An 18,903-nucleotide genomic window follows, 5' to 3' on the forward strand; every position below is an offset into this window, starting at 1 on the left:
CCTACCACATTTCGTTCAAGCGTTCATATTATTGCTAACAATGTTTGGGTTAGGGTGCGAGTTAGCGTTATTCTTATTATATTTATTCTTACATATTTATGCCTTCCTTGCAATTTCAACTTTGACAACTCGTTTTATTAGTGTCAAAATAAATGTGGAACAATTCTAGACCGGTGCTGATGTTTGTTCATTTTACATAGCGCTAAGTTGCTTGTAAGCTGTACCGTACTTTCAACGTTTTAAAATTTGATGAATAGAAAATATGACAACATTTTTTTTTTGTATTGCAGCCAACACTAGCCAATAATAGTACTACTGTCCTGTTAAGTTTTTCACACTTGAACATGGCAACAGCAGATGTTTTGACCACATTTCGAGAAGATTTCACAGAAAAACCTGATATATTGGAACTGCTCAATCAGTAAGTCAGTTAGTTGTTTAAAAGATCATTTTACCCGGATTGCCTGTTTTCCAAACTTTAGTTTTTTAAGTACTGTCCACAGCTTTTGCAATAAATTCTAGTGTAATCTTAAAGATTTGTGCTTACTAGTGAAATTTTCAAAATGTATTACCGGGTTAAAAATTACTTAAAACAAACAACTTGTTTACTGATTTGAATATTTTTACCAAGTGTTTATAAATTTTAATAAATACAGAACAATATTTCAATTAGATTGCAGGTTTGCAATAACCCGTTCAAAGACATTTAAGTTCAACTTCTATTATTCAATTTAATTTTCCAAGAAATAATATTCATTTAAATTTTCCCAGTTTAGCATTTTTCTAACAATAAATAAAAAATAAGTTTGCATTAAATAAAAAAATAACAAACAATGTTTGTTCTGGGATATTTTGCAGACATTGAAATGTATAACGACAATAAAAACATGATTCACCCCATATCATACTTCGTTGAATTCTTATTTCACACTTTGCCTTGGATTATTTTTTAGCTGTGGAAATGCACATGAAAATGTGAAATCACTATCCCTGGCATTAAACATAGTGGCACATCACATAGTAATTGATTTTGCCCTAAATACTGTAACACTTTTTTTGTCCTAAATATTGTAATCAAACGGACCCCACTGAACGGTAACATATTCAAGCACCGTAACTGTTTAACACAGTGGTTCTCAACCTTTTTTTACCTCATACCACCTCGAGGATCTATGATCTTGTTGCGACAAATTTTTGAAAAAACTCATCTTTACTCAAAATGTATATAGGATTATTAACAGGGGCGAATTAGCTGATCAGTTAGCCCGGAAGTTTCGAAAAAATTGCGGCCCACTACTCTCGAAAAAGTTTCCTTTTTAACCTTTGCAAGATACCGGTAGTCATGTTTTGTGATTCTTTGTTGTTTTGCTATGATGTCATAAAATAAATTTGCATAGATGTTCTGGAAAGATAATAATTCCTATAATTGATGAAGCATAAAATATTTAGCTATACAATAATTGTGATGAGTGTATAGTTTCTTAGGCCTACAATACAAAAATATGCTTAACCTTTTGGTAAAACTGTAATTTTTATACAAAAAAATACTGCGTACCACCTAAAATGTATTCGCGTACCACAGGTTGAGAATTACTGGTTTAACAAAAAGGCCAAGCAATTGTACCCACTTGCTATTTAAGCATATTATAAAAAGTACAGTAACCACCTCGTACTTAAACATGCATTATGACAACTCTGTTATTCTTGCCTGAAATAAAGAAAGGCTTAGGGTTCAAATATGTTGACCTTTGTATGTTCCAGTATTCCACTTTGAGCAACCCCGATATCAACTGTCTAATATACCCAGCTGAACATATTGGATCAAATGCTCAGTATTTTTTTTTTATTAGTTTATGGTTTCTAAGCTGCATAACTTATTACTGTGACTGTTGTGAAATAACCACTAATCACTAAATCTCTTTTGAACCTGGTGTATATTCTAAATTTAATGTTTAACTCCAATCTATCCAAAAACTTCGGAAAACTTAACTTTTCAGCGATTTGTCTCAATTTAGGTCAAATGTAAAAATAAACCAAACGGCTTATGTTCTATGAAAAGCTATTTCATGTTTTCAAAACATTTTCTGTCTAGAAGTCAACAACTGGCTGTCTGGGTTATCATAAGGGGCTAAAGTGCAAAAATGTAGAATCATTTCACTTGTTTGCTAGGTGCCTTAAATAAGAATTACTATATATAAACTGTTGCTACCAGACATAATGAAAAACAGCTCCTCTGGTAATTGTAAACGTTTCAAAAACCTATTTAAATCACCTTCTTGAATTTCTATTTTCAGTGATCGCAAGTTTGAAAAGAAATTTTGTGATGTAAGGCTCAAGGCGGAAACCAAATGTTTTCCAGTTCATAGAGTTGTGCTGTGCCTTATGTCAGTGTACTTTTGCAAAATGTTTGCAACTGCGGTAAGTTATAATTAATAAAGGAAGTAATATTCACATTTTTTAAAGTATGTAAATAATTGTCTGTTAAAGCGCTTATTAATTCCTATCTTAAGAAATTAGTTGTAAAAGCTATGTTTTCAGTTCTTACACTTTCAATATGGACCAATTTGATTCTTGTTTGTTAACACAATAACTTCATTCAGCAATATCAGATTAATTATTTTGCTACGTTCTATTTTTTTCCATTTTTTACTTTTCTAGTAATACATAAAATTTTATCTTTGTTATTTTATATACTAAATCAGGGTGGTCCAAGGTTGACAGCTTTCCGGGCCATAATATTTTGTAAATATAGTTTGTGGCCACATACACTAGGCCAGTGCTCTTTAACCTTTTTTTGGTTTGGTGAACCCTTAAATTTGTTGTGACGTTGATGTCCACCTAAAAGGTAAACTGAGGTACAAGCGATATGATAAGTCATATACATATCAATATCATCATGTCAATCAAACCGAGCTGAGCTGCCGAAGTTTTACACACTGTCGGTGAGAGTTTGATTTTAGCTGCAGGCTGCTTGCGAGTACTATTGCATGTCATAAAACAGCATTTAAACTTTATACAAAAAAACGGAATGCAAGAGAAAGTTAGTTTACAATGATTACAGCACCATTGTCTCTTAGAAATCGGTAATTACTGGAAAATCTAACATTAATGGCTCCCTAAAAGTTTGTGATAAACCCTTGTATACCTTTTTGTAGTGGTGCGCCCCATGCATATTTCGGTGCACACTAGGGTGTACCGTGCACACAAATTAAAGAGCACTGCATTTGACTCCAGGCATGCATTATATGGATTTTTGTTTGGCGGCCAAAAAATGTTTAAAGATGACTTCACTAAATTTTTTCAAAATTCATGGTTGTAATACACATAAGCTCCGGAAACCTGCTGCTATGCTTTTGCGGTTTTGTGCAAATGAAATCAAGTTTAGATAACACAGGAAAATTATGCATGATTTTTGTTATGCAAGGCACTGGACAATAATATAAAGCTGTTTAACACCACTGGTCTAAATCATAACAAAAGGTAGCATGCCTGTCTTGCCAAACCCCTCGATCCGAATTTGATGAGTGATCGAAAACTGTTTTATTCAATAGTCTAACTCGAAACATGTAATCGTACGAACCAATTAAAACATGCTTGCTTTTTGTTATCACTTACATTTATTTCATTAAACCCTCGAATGCTATGCATTACAATAATTTAATAATGCTCCTCGGGCCACATACAATGATGTCGCTGGCCACCCGTTAACTAAATCAGGGTGGTCCAAGAATGACAACATCGAGGGCCACAATATTTCTTGCATGTTCTTCGCGGGCCACATAAAGTAGGCTGCATGCATGTCAGGAGCGGATCGACGACTTTTGTTTGATCGGGGCATGGAATGTGTAAATATGACGGTTTTTGACGTCACAAAGCATCGTCAAACACATATAAGATCAAGAAACTTCCTGCTATCGTCGAAGTTGTGCACAAATGAAGTCGACCGTTATGAGACTGTAAAAAAGGTTGAGCGCGAAGAGCAAACAATTTGCGTATTTGACTATTTAACTTTCTAATTAGAAGACTGCATTTTCTAAGCGTAGAATGTTTGCGAAAACCGTGTGTATTGTGTGTCTTACTAAAATTTTAAGAGGGATGTTGCATACTATACAATCGCCAAACTACAAAGAAGATATTGTTTCGTGCAAAAAGGAACAGATCGACCTGGCTGAAATTGCATCTTGGAAAGGGTCAGGGCATTAGCCTAAAGTCACAGTGAAAACCTGTAAAACAATACTTTCTAACAACCCGATATATTTTATCGATTATTTACTTTAAAGTGGGAAAAAAAAGTAATTTATATAGGGTGTACTTTTTATGTAATGTTCATAATAAAAAGACGGAAAACCAAACACAAATATAACTTATAAGTTCATAAAACAGCTATTTCAGAAAGTTTCATTTATGACGCACTGCGGCCTTTCTTAAAACCATATAACAAAAACCAAAGTTAGGCGTTCTTGCCACCCCCTGGATCCTAATTCGGTGAGCGATAGGAAACTGATTTATTTTATCGTACAACCGGAAAAATGTAATCGCAACTAAACAATTGCAGTTTGCTTGCTTTTTATTGGTCTTTAAGCTTTCTTTGATAAAACATTTAACAGTAGACCTTCGCAGGCCACAAGCAACATGTCGGGCCTGGGTTTGGACCACCCTTGTACTAAATGATAACTTTAGCCAGATAATATGAATTCACATTATGTGATCACATGTTACTGTTCAGATGAAAGAACAATTTGCTGCAGAGATCAAAATTAAAATGACAGATGAACAACTGGAGAGACTTTTGAATTGCATTTACACTAATGATGTGCAGATTACAAATGAGAATGCATTGGAATTGCATGAAGATGCTGACTACACACAGATCGGATGTATTTATATATTTAGTAATTGTTTTTAAATTATTATTTCTTTACTTGAAAAAACAATTAAATTCACAGAATATTTTTAATTCCAGCATGTAATGTCCTATTTAACAATTTTAACTGTATAATTATTAACAATAGTCTCTGTTTTTAAGTGTCATACCAATATTGCAATTTACGGTTATTTAATTAAAATTTTAATACATTTTTGTTTATTTATAGTTCTTAAATCCAAATGTGCCAAGTACATCTTGCAAATGGTGGGTGTCGATAATTGCTTGGAAATCCTGGCTCATGCCCAGCGATACCATCTCACCGAAATAGAGGAAAGAGCAAAACAAGTGATACATGACAACTTTGAAGCTGTTGTGCAACAAGATGATTTTAAACAAATGGATTTTGACTCTATGTCTGCAATAATAAATCATCAAAATACCAAGGTAACTTAAATATCACATTTTGTTTGTCAAAATTGATTCTTGGAATAATAAAAATTGAATTTTATTTAGGGAGTGGCTGACTTAAATTTATGGTGTGTTTGGACATCAGATTGCTTATATTTATTCTAAATGTTAGTTTTGGGTTTAACACCACTATTTGTTTTAGACAAGTATGCTGAGATAACCTCAAATTCAACATTTCTGTTTTTTTTAATTCTGTGGGTTTTTTATTCATTTAGAAACAAGGAGAGTCTGTTTTCACTGGAATTATTCAATGGTGTCACTTCAAACTCTCCAGTCGTAGGCAACATTTTGCGAACCTCTTCTCTCAACTTGACCTTTCAACCCTGTCTTGTGATTTCTTACAAACCACTGTTTTTGACGAGGTTGGTGGAAGTTATTGCACTGAACAAGCTCTAGCTCTACTCAACATTTAATTAAAAAACAAATCTATCTTTTATAATAAGCTGTATAAGCTTGATTGCTGATTTGCCATTCCAAGACACACCAAAAACATTTCTTTTTGTTCTGCCTTATGTTGTATTTCAAACTACTTGCTATAGTCAAACCCTGATTTGTTTTGGACTTGATCAAATATAATTGTGCCCTGGAAAAATATATTTTTTTCTTATTAGATTATTGTACGTGAGAATGTTGCTTGTTGTCATGCTGTGATGGATGCAATAAGAAAATTTCTTCCAAAACCTCAACCTAAAATTCAAGGTTACTTCTTCCATTGTTTTTACAAACATAACTATATCTTGCAAATTTTTAATACAAATATTTGTCATTAAATTGCAAGATACCATGACATTAGTTAAAAAAATAATATAGTGTTTTAAAGACCATTGATTTTGATCGTTTTTAACATTATTATACTTGCTTTTATATAGACAGATTTAAAATGATATTTTATTAGTTATATGGAGTCCATACCCTGCTAATAAATTATTCTCGTAGAAGTTGAAACAAACACTATTTTAACAGTGTTTCTGAAATACCTGAACATTTTATTGCCTTTATATAATTCTCTCTATCTTTATTTAAATTGCCATATTTAAATGATAATTAAAATTATGTTGCTCACAAACAGAATAATAACTGTATCTCTTCTATACATTTTGTGTTATATAAGTTTGTTTAATAGTAAATGGTGTTGCTCTTCAGCAGAATCAAGGAAGCTTTTGGTGGTTGGAGGTCAAAATTCAAAGAAACAATGTTTGCTGATTGATGTCACAACTAAGCAAAAAGAAAAGTTACCGGTAATTGATAATACTATGTATCATATTTGTACATACCGGTATTTTGTAATCATATTACAAAGTTTTTTTGTGAAAAACTACCAAAATAAAGTCATTAGTTTAAATTATTTTTATTTGATCTTGATAAATTTAGAAGTAACTTTTTTGGAATTTAAAAAAACTTGCAAGCAGTATAATTGAGTTAAAAAATGTATTAAATGAACTTTCATAAATACAGATAACACGTTTCAGGCAGTGATCTCTTTGGTTGAGCGAACAAGTTTTAAAAAACTTTTGGGATCTTGTAGTTTAGTGGCCAATTGAAGCATAGTAGAAGAGCATCCAACGGAAAATCAGAAATTTATTTTCTCAAGAAAAAATTTAGAGTAAAATCGATTGTAGGCTGACTTTCATAAACGGCCTCTGCTAAAGTCAAAAATCAAATTAGAGAAACAAAAACACTAGTCAGTCTGTTTTTTGTACTTTTTCCATGCGGCTCAGTTATGTAAATCTCAGGACTTAACTTTTGGTCGCCGCTATAGTTTGTTATCTAAATATTTAAGCCTGTTTTGATAAGGTTTTTGTTATTATGTATAATTCAGCCAATGTGATATACATGATATTTCCTGATTGTGTGTTTGTTTCAATGCATGATTTAACTTTTGGCGTTTTACCCAACTTATGTTCGTATATTTCCAGCAACCGATCTTTCCAGTTTATTGTGCGACAGCGGTGAAGTTTATGAACAAGGTTTTCATCTTTGGTGGACACGGTGAAAACATTATTACTTGCCAAATGTTTGACCTCACCGATCAAACTTGGACAGTTTTGGCCGATATGCCAGAAGGTCGATATCTTGCCGCTTGTGCTGTTTTAAATGGTGAGAAACAAACTATTTATTTAAAAGAATAAGTGAACCTATGTTGAATATACGCACGTTCGCTTTGGCATTGAAAATTGAGGAAACGTTACATACTAGTTTCACTATTTAGTCGAATCTTGGCTGTCCGCAATACGTCTGTATAGAAATGCACACTCCAAAAATTATGAAAGTCGTTTCTCCGGAGTTATTTTATTTGTACAACCTGTTGCGTAAACGAACTTAATATGAACATTGTTTTCCTCAAGATTTAAATAGCAGCTTTAGGAAGTTACCGGAAACCTTTTTGAAATTCTAACTTTACGTCGTCGTGAGGATTCAAGCATTGCAAGTAAACCGTGGGTTCGAAGTTGAACTCAGAACCCCAGACATGCTGCTCGTGCCTATTTAAACCTTTTTTAACCTATGCCGTAACGTAAAAATTCAATTTCGTTGCCGTAGCGTAAAAATTCAATTTAATTTATTTTGGTGTTCCACAAGTTTTTTTAATTACAAAGGTATTTAAACAGTTGAAAACCATTGCAATAGAACAACTTCCATCTGCTTTCACGGCGCCCCTTGCAAATATCGCGACGCCCAGTTTGGGAACCGCTGACAAGCAATATGAAATTCATGTACTGTGGGAAGTCACACAAAGTATAACTTCACACTTATTAATATAATAAGCCAACTCAGTTTATCTATTTTCTAGATACTAGATTAAACCCGACGTTGCCAGGTTAAATATTCACTAGTTAAATTCTAACTGGTTGAAAAATAATTACACCTGCAATATCCACGATAATGTACGAAGTCTACCTGCATTTTGTCTGGTTAAACTAGTGGTTCCCAAAATTTTTATTGTGTGAATTTTTTAGATTTCTTTAGTTTTTAAAAAATTAATTAAATTAATAATTATAATCCGATATACTATTGATCAAACATTATTTCAAAACGTTTGCCATTTTGTGACAAACGTTTATTTGTTGTTCTTACTTTCGCCTATTTACAAAGTGTAAGTTGTTCCATAACGTCAACATTTCGATCGGAATATGACGAAATATGAACAATTGCCCGAGTATAATATATGAGCTTGTTTTTGTTGTTGTTGCGTATGTTTTGTGCTTTAGAACTCCGTTTAATATAAATAGTTTTGTTTTGACCCAGGCTTAATCTACGTCACGGGTGGTTATAACAACAGTGGGCTACTATCAACTTGTATCATCTACGACCCCGACAACAATTCCTGGAGCAAGGGCCTTGACTTGATTCAAGCAAGAAGTGGCCACGCAATGGTCGAATTTGAAGGTAAGGATGAAAGTTGACTTTACCTCGCATCGCTATCAGCTGTTTGCGAGTGTTTCCAACTTTCTATCGTATAAGTAACGTAAACATAAAAGTATGTGTTTGTTGCGGTCACGTATAGGAGCTCAATTATATTTTTGTCAAATCAGGTGTAACAGATTAACACTCTTTAGATGTAATGAATATGAGGTTGCAATATTTGGCGAGTTACTCGGCTTAACCGTTTAACGACTTTCAAGCAATTTTAAGGCAGCTGCGCTTGTTATGACGTCACAACGAAATGTTTTCCTTAAACTGCTTAGCGGGCCCTACTTTAAGAAGGATTGTTATCTGATATAGATTGCAGAGTTTATTTACATCTGCAAGTTTAAAATAAGGCCATTGGCTCCCTAGGATGATTTAAAATCTTCGTCAACGTTATTTTTTAAACCACCCTAAATTTTATTTCTTTTAAGTAAACCTATAATAAGACTTGGTTGGTTGCACTTTTTTGCCAGAAAACAAAGTAAGCAAATGCTCAAAATCGATGTAAAGCTGTTTGACACTTTACAAAATTAGAGCATTTGCTTACTTTGTTTTCTCAAGTGGCATTTAGTAAATTTGTGCAGTAAAATATCGGTTAAAACTTGGCGATAAAAGTGAACCTTTATCTACAATGAACTTATGTAATGAGTTTTTATTTGTTGTTTTTACAGGTTCACTTTTTGTTATTGGTGGAGAGGACGATTCATCATACCTCAACTCATGTGAGAAGTTCTCGGATAATTGGTGGTCAGCAATTCCACACATGAATGAAGCTAGAAGAGGTTTATCAGTTGCTGCGTTTCAAGGAAACATTTACGCAACTTGCGGTTCCTATGGTAATTATATTGTTTACCTTCTTGATCAAAATTATATTGTTTACCTTCTTGATCAAAATTATATTGTTTACCTTTCTTTGATTAAATTTTTTTTGATACATCCAACAAGCGCAAAACTAACTACTTTCATTGATTTGTGTCAAATTGTACGAAGAAAGTTTGTAAAACAGCAGAAAATAGTTTTTTTTTTTTATTAAAGTTTACCCGAAGTAGAGACGACGACACGACGTTATCTTGAACAGAACCAAAACATTATTATTAGAATGTTATAAAACGAGTATTATTAAAATCATTTTGTTAGTCCCAATTCGCGCAAATTCTGATCATAAACCACAATTAAAAGTATCCCAATATGAATATGGAAGGGCCCTGGAGCTTTCAACATTGTTGACCCACTTATAACTACACACTAAGTATTCACGAAGTTATGCGTGGGCCACTAGGTAATGGCGGCTGTTTACCCCCTCTCGGTGATCCTGAACGTTTTCCCAATTAACAAAATGCACAAGAGGTAATAAGGAACTTAATATTGCGCAACAAGTGCCCAGCTAACAACTGTTCAGTGTATAAAGTAGATATCACGACACATCAGGTCAACTTGTACTCTGAACTGGGGATGTCTGATACTTGACATTATATTCCGATAGCGATAGTCGATATTTTTATATATAAGAATATTAAACGTCATTACTAGGCTCAAACATTAAAAGTCGATTAAATTAAAACTTTCATATTTTTCCAGGTTAAAACAGTTGGCTCAATTTGTGCTTTAGCGTTTAGAAGTTTAGTTACCTCATGTTGTTAACGTATATTATGTTTTTTTATTTAAGGTTAGTTTTGTGCCCAACGATCATAATCAAAGGAGTAAAATGCAATTAAATATTACATATACAAAACATTTTGCCGATGACGTCGCCATTAGCTGAAAAAATAAACATTTCATTTCCATAAACGTTGTAAAAACATCTCTTTAGCGCGAAACTTGGGATAATTTTTGCAATACATTTTTAACGTTTTTTTGTCATATGATGAGTTTGAAAAGCGCCATTTTAAATTTCTACCTGTGGTTGACAGGCATCTAAACATTTCGAACCGTGCAGTAGTTTCGAACCGACAAACAAATGATTTAACCCAAATATAAAATACTCTGTCAAACAGGGACCATGATTTGCTTTTTGAAAACAACCGACAAAACAAGAAGTTTGTTCATACTTTCCCAATTGTGCTTTTTAACCAGGTGGGGAGCTAAACACAGTAGAACGATACGACCCCAGAAGCAACTCGTGGACTCAAGTTCGACCCACCAACGTTGGACGGGTGTATCATGCAACTTGTGTGTTGCAAGGAAAGCTCCATGTTATTTGCGGGTGAGGATTCCGATTGGTAAAGAATTTGACCACCGTGAATAAAAACTACAAATATCAATCAAATCGGTACACATGGGATTTTGGTTGCGGGTTGCGTTCCATCATTTTATACATTTTTTTAAAAGCGAACAAAATGATGGGTTTGTTGCTATTCGCCCGAGACACAGATATAATTGCAATTAAAACAAACAAAAAAATGCTTTAAGAATTCACTTTTACCATTGTTGTCATAAAAAGCACAAGTAAGGTTAGAGTAATAATTAAATGGCCTCTTATTGTATTTGGGCTCAGATTGGAGCTTACTTCAATTCTATTTTCCCGTGTGAAACTCATTTTTCTTGGCGTTTATGTTTTCTAGATATATTTAACCTATGGTTTTTGGCATTAATACTTGGCTAAACAATATTCGTCGGTTAAGAATGTAACTGATTTTTTCTAATAATAATGCTTGCCAAAGTTTGACAATTTGTTTATATCGTTGTTGTACATCTTCTTGTCACAGAGTCCTCGAGAAATCGGTGGAAGTTTACGACCCGCAAGAAAACAAGTGGACCGTTTGTTTCCACACTGATGATTTTGCCAGCGACGGTTGTATTGTTGCAGTTTAAATGGCGCAGAACCTCATATTGCATTTGCCCAATTCCACAAAGTTCTTTGCGTCCACTGTTCAGTGCCCATTTGATTCATAGAGCCAGGATGTTTGTCAACATTAATGTAATCGCATTTTGTCAGTCAGATAATGCCTAACCTGAAATAAGTGGATGTCAACACCACTCTTGTGTTTCATGATGGGATGCATTTTCTGATCGTGCCTTATATTGATCTATATTAGGTTTTAAACAAAGTTTTTGTTTTATATCATTGTAAACTTGCTAGTTTTCTGTTTTTTCAGCTGATGATTTATTCACCTAATTTTGAGCTGTGTTTGTTAAGTTTCTGACGATGAAATTTAATGTTAATTCAGACTATGTTATAGCAGCAAGTAAGCTTGATTTTCAAGCTTTTTCATTTTCAAACAGTTATTAAACCATTTTTTTGCTTATCCCGAACCACCAAACGTGAAACAAAGCCGGAACAACGGTGAAGAAAGGCGTCCTGGTCAAAAAACTATTACCGAAAAAGCGTAAAATATATTATCTTTCATAAGTCATGCCCCAGGGTTAATATTTTTGTCAAATTTTTTCATGTTACCGGTATCGTAAAAAAACAGCGTTTTTTCTTTTAGGGGAATCTCGTTTTAGTATTTTTCATTTATTTTTTTTCGTCTAATGGCACTTTCTGAAGTTGACAGTTTTGTAAATGTGATTTTTGTACTGCGCTATTTACGTGTTTTTGGCTTACGCTAAATTATTTTTTCTGACAATTTTCGGTAAGCAATATATTGTAGTTTTACCCCAAATGGGTGAATTTAAACTTATCTTTGTGTTTACTAATCTAGTGGATTAATCTGTCGTGCCTATAACAATATCTTTTGTACAATTAATTTAGAAAATCGCCTAACCCTTGTTGATATTTTAATTTTTTTACGTTTGTTCGGTGTCAATATTGCTGATCGTTTTATGTTCGGGTTGCCAATAAAAATTACCCCAAAATGAGTAATACTGCTAAAATATAAATACGGGCTTTAACAAACTTTACTATTTACGAGAAGTATATTAACATAATAGAAACGTTAGTATGGCTCCTGTAAAACTGATGTCACATTTATTCACTCATCACTTGTGTATGACCGAAAATGTGTCACCTTAAATCAGGCCTGCACAACTAAAATGGTACAAGGGCCACAACAAGCACAAAAAAAAATGGTGGCAAATTATTGTAGTTTTACCCCAAATGGGTGAATTTAAACTTAGTGGGCCACATACTGAAGTTGCATAACATTTTAAGCTAGTATATAAGACGTATGTAATATAATGCATCATATAGAATCCCCTGCGAAACGCTTAAAACGCACAGTTCGGCGTTTTGGTCACGCATCAGTGGACAACGGTCACGTGTACAGTGACGTCAAAATAGACAATATCGAGTAATATTGCATATTAAATGCTACACTATCAAACTTTTTTAAATATTTAGCTGCCCCGCACACCAACCAAAACTTTCTCAGTGCTTCAAGTATTCTATCAACGCTGTAAACCTGTAAGTTTATTATAATGTCGCAACTTACCACTTTCGGTAGCCTGGTGGTTTATTTTCAGCTGCGCAAGTTCAAGTCGTAATTTTTTCAGCCGCGCATTTTTTCAGCTGCAAAACATCTCCCCCGCGCAATATTCAAAGTTTCCAATCTGGGCGTAGTGTATATTTGGTATATGAATTCAATAAAAATATCAATAATGACATGTTTATTATTAATATTTTTCATTGCAACGATATACTTCAAAAATGAATTGAAAATTTGCTATTCAATGTTTCCTGGATCAAGCGTATAAAGGAAATATGAAAGAAGAGGAATTTGAGGATCGGAAATGTGACTTAAGAAAATCTGTAGGAACACTTGAGGTACCAATGGTCTTAATAAATCGTGTAATTGTTCATTGTCTCTGTAAAAGTGTATTTCACATCTAGTTTAAGCTGCCAAAATCTTGTTTTAAATTAGCATTGTAATTTAATTTAGCATGGTAAAACTTTTGTCAGCTAATACCCGTGTTTTATGTTTTTTGCAACAGAACCCATACTAGTTTTTTCTGTTTTTAATTTTATATACTTGGTATAACATCAAAATTAAATTTATTAAAAAATATTGTTAAAAGCAAAATATTGTCCAACATTATTGGTCTATCTCCACTTTTCAACAAAATTTTATACGCTTAATTTTTTCACAGGAGAAATGGCTTCTACTGCCAGAATTTCTCAAGGTCAAAGGTCTCGTGAAGCAGCACATCGACTCCTTTAATTCATTATACCGATTTACATTTTTTCGACCTATATTAGTTAATGCCATTGTGTGTTTTCCCCATTTAAATAGTCTTTGCAATATGGCCGTTTAACCGCAAGTAACACATCAGTAACTTAAGCCTCAAAAAGCCTTAAAAACATTGTGAGTTTTTGTGCGAAATTTTGACGTATTTTAATCTTAACTCATGGGTCAACGGGCTCCACAACTTAACAAAAGCCAAAATATCAAGCAATGTACTTTTTTTGTGCTTAATTTGTCACATCCCCCGCTAAATCTAAATTAAAGATTTAAAAAAAAAAATATAGTTGCAATTTTTCTGCTTTAAATTTGACTTACATTGCACATTTTGGCACAATTTTAAACGTAATAACAAGTTCGTCAGCTTATTTGTTTTCTACCGTCAGAGTATGACGTTATATTGCGTGTTTTTGAGATCTTTTTTTTGCCCCATCCCGTCACTGCATTTTAATTTCCCATGCGGCCTGCAGTTAAAAATGATTGCCCGTTCCTGATCTACTGGATAAATTATTTCTTTTATTGCATATTACACACTTTGCACAATTTTTATCACAACTGGGAATTGAATTAGCATCTCAATATCGCTGCTCTGACTAGTCAGTATTTTTTGTAATGCAGCCTTTTGCTTAAAAACATTAAAAAAATTTGCAATTTTCCTCTTAATGCACAAATGGGGGATTTGAAACACGCTTCACAGTTTGATTTAAGAGAATCTGTTTAAAATATGACAGTGTTATACCAACATCATATTTTATTGCAAACAGTGAACAGCAAGGAACATAACCCGACGTTTAAGCGAGATAAAAAGATAGAAGGCTTAACTTAACATTGTCAACTGTTGAATTTAAAATTGCCTGTATAGCCAACTTGAAAAAATAACAAAAGGAGCAATTTACAGTTGACCCTGGTGCAAACAAAAGACAAAAAAGGCTTTTTGCATTTGATTTAGACACATAGCTGATTTCATATCATTGTACAAGTTACAGCTTTAAACTACATCGTTGAGGCTGCTTAACGTCGCGAAACAGCGTGACATATAGTCGGGGCACTTTCGGCATATTTACACTGATAAATGGCGTTGCACATAAAAGGACACAATTCACAAATATTTTGCACGGCTACGAGGAATAATTGATCGGGTGGGAAAAACACGATATTCGTTGTTTCATACTTAACCACGAGCTCACGTTTTCCCAGAATAAACACGTCACAGGACACAAATAAAACAGGTGATATACCGTTTCCGTAGCCTTTTTGCAGAAAGTACATTGGTTAGATTCGGTTTTACCAAACGAATAAAGGGAATCATTTGTTACAATTGCGCCCAAGTTAAACTTTATCTGGAAGCTTCTTAGTTTGCTTTCGATTGTTGAATGTATACAGGTTACGATAAATGCTTTCCGTAACTTAAGTTCCAGCGCCATTCAAGTGTCCAGCTAACAACACTGTTCAGTGTATAAAGTAGATATCACGACACATTAGGTCAACTTGTACTTTGAACTGTGGATGTCCGATACTTGACATTATATTCCGATAGCGATAGACGATATTTTATATATCAGAATATAAAACGCCATTACTAGGCTCAAAAATTCAAATCGATGAAATTAAAACTTTCGTATTTTTCCAGGTTAAAACAATTGGCTCAATTTGCTTCACCGTTAGGAAGTTTAGTTAATTCATGTTGTTAACGTATATTATGTTTTTTTATTTATAGTTAGTTTTGTGCCCAACGATCATAATCAAAGGAGTAAAATGCAATTAAATATTACATATACAAAACATTTTGCCGATGACGTCGCCATTAGCTGAAAAAATAAACATTTCATTTCCATAAACCTTGTAAAAACATCTCTTTAGCGCGAAACTTGGGATAATTTTTGCAATACTTTTTTAACGTTTTTTTGTCATATGATGAGTTTGAAAAGCGCCATTTTAAATTTCTACCTGTGGTTGACAGGCATCTACAAATTTCGAACCGTGCAGTAGTTTCGAACCGACAAACAAATGATTTAACCCAAATATAAAATACTCTGTCAAACAGGGACCATAATTTGCTTTTTGAAAACAACCGATAAGTTTGTCCATACTATACCAATTGTGCTTTTTAACCAAGTGGGAAGCTGAGCACAGTAGAACGATACGACCCCAGAAGCAACTCGTGGACTCAAGTTCGACCCACCAACGTTGGACGGTACTGCCATGCAACTTGTGTGTTGCAAGGAAAGCTACATGTTATTTGCGGGTGAGGATTCCGATTAATAAAGAATCTGACCACCGTGAATAAAAACTACAAATATCAATCAAATCGGTACACATGGGATTTTCGTTGCGTTCCATCATTTTATACATTTTTTTAAAAGCGAACAAAATGATGGCTTTGTTGCTATTCGCCCGAGACACAGATATAATTGCAATTAAAACAAACAAAAAACTGCTTTAAGAATTCACTTTTACCATTGTTGTCATAAAAAGCACAAGTAAGGTTAGAGTAATAATTAAATGGCTTCTTAATTGTATTTGGGCTCAAATTGGAGCTTACTCAATTCTATTTTCCCGATGTGAAACTCATTTTTCTTGGCGTTTATGTTTTCTAGATATATTTAACCAATGGTTTTCGGCATTAATACTTGGCTAAACAATATTCGTCGGTTAAGAATGTAGCTGATTGTTTCTAATAATAATGCTTGTCAAAGTTTAACAAATTGTTTATATCGTTGTTGTACATCTTGTCACAGATACTACGAGAAATCGGTGGAAGTTTACGACCCGCAAGAAAACAAGTGGACCGTTTGTTTCCACACTGATGATTTTGCCAACCGTGGTTGCATTGTTGCAGTTTAAATGGCGCAGAGCCTAATATTTCGTTTATCCAATTCCACAAAGTTCTTTGTCATCCACTGTCCAGTGCCTATTTACTTAATAGAGCCAAGATGTTGCCAACATTAATGTAGTCGTATTTTGTCAGTCAGATAATGCCTAACCTGAAATAAGTAGATGTTAACACCACTCTTGTGTTTCATGATCGGATGCATTTTCTGATCGTGCCTTATATTGATCTATGTTAAGTTTTACACAATTTTTTTTTCATATCGTTCGTAACTTGCTAGTTTTCTATCTTTTCAGCTTATGATTTATTCACCTAATTTTGGGCTGTGTTTGCTTTGTTTCTGACGATGAAATTTAAAGTTAATTCAGACTATGTTATCGCAGCAAGTAAGCTTGATTTTATGCTTGTCAATATATAAACAGTTATCAAACCGAAGTGAGTTGCTCCTCGGAAGAACGGTGAAGAACGGCGTTCTGGTCAAAAAACTATTACCGAAACGGCGTAAAATATATTCTCTTTTCACAGGTCATGCCCCAAAGTTAATATTTTTTGTCAAATTTTTTCATGTAATTACAAAAAACCTAGCGTTTTTTTCTTTGCGCGGATCTCATTTTTTGTTTTTTCGTATTTTTCGTTTATTTTTTTACGTCTGGCACTTTCTGAAAGTTCACATTTTTGTAAATGTGATTTTTGTACTGCGCTATTTACGTGTTTTTTGCTTATGCTAAATTATTTTTTCTGACAATTTAAATATACAGATAGATATGATTTTATTCAGGATATCGAAATAAACTAACCAACGAAATCAAAACGTTTGTTCAATACTTTTAAATTTCCTCGAAAATGTCACCTAATCGTGGCGCATAGTCCTTAATCATTTGTTGCAGTGAATTATACTTTTTTGAGGCCCACATTCTTCTTCTTTCGTGTGTCAAACACGGAGCTCTGTTGACGAGAGCCATTTCAGAGTGTCATTGTCGAGGTCTCTGAGGCCTCGTTCCCCATGGGGTGGACGGTAGGTGGTACATTCCTCCACGATGTGGTCCGCAGTTTGGTGTTGGGCGCCACATATGCAAGCTGGATTGTCGGTCAAGCCCCACTTCAGCATCGACGCTCCGAAACAGCCGACTCCAGTGCGGAGGCGGTTAAGATTAACCCACTGTCGCCGTGGAAGGTCCAGGCCTGTTACTTCATAAGGGCTGTCTATGTAGCGATGTAATCTTGTTTGTGGTGCTGCTGACCACCTCTCCGTCCACCGGTTCTTTACCCAGGTGTCCTTGGACATGCCATCTCTGACGACCTGTAGCATCGTCTTTGCCTGGGCAGCAAAGGAGTGCCTCGATTTTAGGCGTTGATGGCAAGTCTTATTAGTGAGAACTCTGTGCAGTAGATGTTGTTCGTTGCAGAGCGCTTTTCTACAGAGGGCTAGGGTCGCTGCCTCTCGGCGGATGTCAGGCGGTGCTATGCCGGCCAGCACGGGCAGCTGCTCGGTTGGCGTGGCACGTAGGCAGCCAGATATGACACGCAACGCACTATTAAGGGTAGTGTCCACCTTCTTAGCGTGGCTACTTCGGCACCACACAGGGGCACAGTACTCAGCAGCGGATAGCACCAGTGCCTGGACAGATATACGCAGCACCTTAGTTGAGCCTCCCCACGCAGTACCGGCCAGACGGCGTATAAGCGCAATGCGAGCGGTTGCCTTCGCCCTGACGCTGTCGACGTGATGCTTGAACGTCAGCGTTCTGTCAAGCTTGACCCCGAGGTATGTGGGGGTAGCATTATGCTGCAACAACGTGTTGTTGACTCGGATGTTTGTAGTACGCTTGGCTTCCCTGTTATTTAGGTGGAACATTGTGGCCATAGTTTTCCCCCATGCTTAATTTTAGTCTCCAGTTCTTGAAGTAGGACGACAGGATCCCCATGTCTGCGGTTAGACCTTCTTCGGCTTCGCCCCATGTTGGCTTGCTGAATAGAATTGCAAGATCATCTGCATAGCCATATTTCTTCGACTGGGTGGCGGGTAAGTCGTGAATATATATGTTAAATAACATAGGAGCAAGGACGGAACCTTGTGGTACGCCATTCCTCAGCTTTCGAGTCCTACTGCATTGACCGTTAATTGTGTGGAGCTGAAAGCTACGGTTACTCAGCATGTTTAAGATGAAGTTGACCATATGCATATCTGGGATCATCTTCAGGAGCTTTAGGTGAAG

The 18,903-nt window shown here is 34.9% G+C and overlaps 2 protein-coding genes across 3 annotated transcripts; both read left to right on the forward strand.

The window, feature by feature from the left end:
* The first annotated feature begins 308 nt into the window (after positions 1 to 308).
* On the forward strand, positions 309 to 6,824 carry LOC146146353 (kelch-like protein 3). The gene is made up of 7 exons (XM_083390730.1): positions 309 to 421; positions 2,295 to 2,418; positions 4,727 to 4,877; positions 5,094 to 5,311; positions 5,551 to 5,697; positions 5,947 to 6,034; positions 6,805 to 6,824. The coding sequence occupies exons 1-7, from the start codon at positions 345 to 347 to the stop codon at positions 6,822 to 6,824; spliced, it is 825 nt and encodes a 274-aa protein (XP_083246856.1). The 5' UTR covers positions 309 to 344.
* A 447-nt stretch (positions 6,825 to 7,271) lies between these two features.
* Positions 7,272 to 17,523, forward strand: LOC146146354 (uncharacterized). 2 transcript variants are annotated; one of them, XM_083390276.1, is made up of 5 exons: positions 7,272 to 7,432; positions 8,579 to 8,719; positions 9,412 to 9,576; positions 10,814 to 10,943; positions 16,596 to 17,523. In XM_083390276.1, the coding sequence occupies exons 1-5, from the start codon at positions 7,294 to 7,296 to the stop codon at positions 16,699 to 16,701; spliced, it is 681 nt and encodes a 226-aa protein (XP_083246402.1). In that variant the 5' UTR covers positions 7,272 to 7,293; the 3' UTR covers positions 16,702 to 17,523. The 2 variants fall into 2 exon arrangements, 1 of the variants encoding a protein (XP_083246402.1); XR_014498729.1 differs by lacking the exons at positions 7,272 to 7,432; positions 8,579 to 8,719; positions 9,412 to 9,576; positions 10,814 to 10,943 and adding an exon at positions 15,973 to 16,102.
* The last annotated feature ends 1,380 nt before the right edge of the window (positions 17,524 to 18,903 follow it).

Source organism: Ascidiella aspersa, chromosome 5 (assembly GCF_963924565.1).
Source record: "Ascidiella aspersa chromosome 5, kaAscAspe10.2, whole genome shotgun sequence".
NCBI classification, from domain to species: Eukaryota; Metazoa; Chordata; class Ascidiacea; order Phlebobranchia; family Ascidiidae; genus Ascidiella; species Ascidiella aspersa.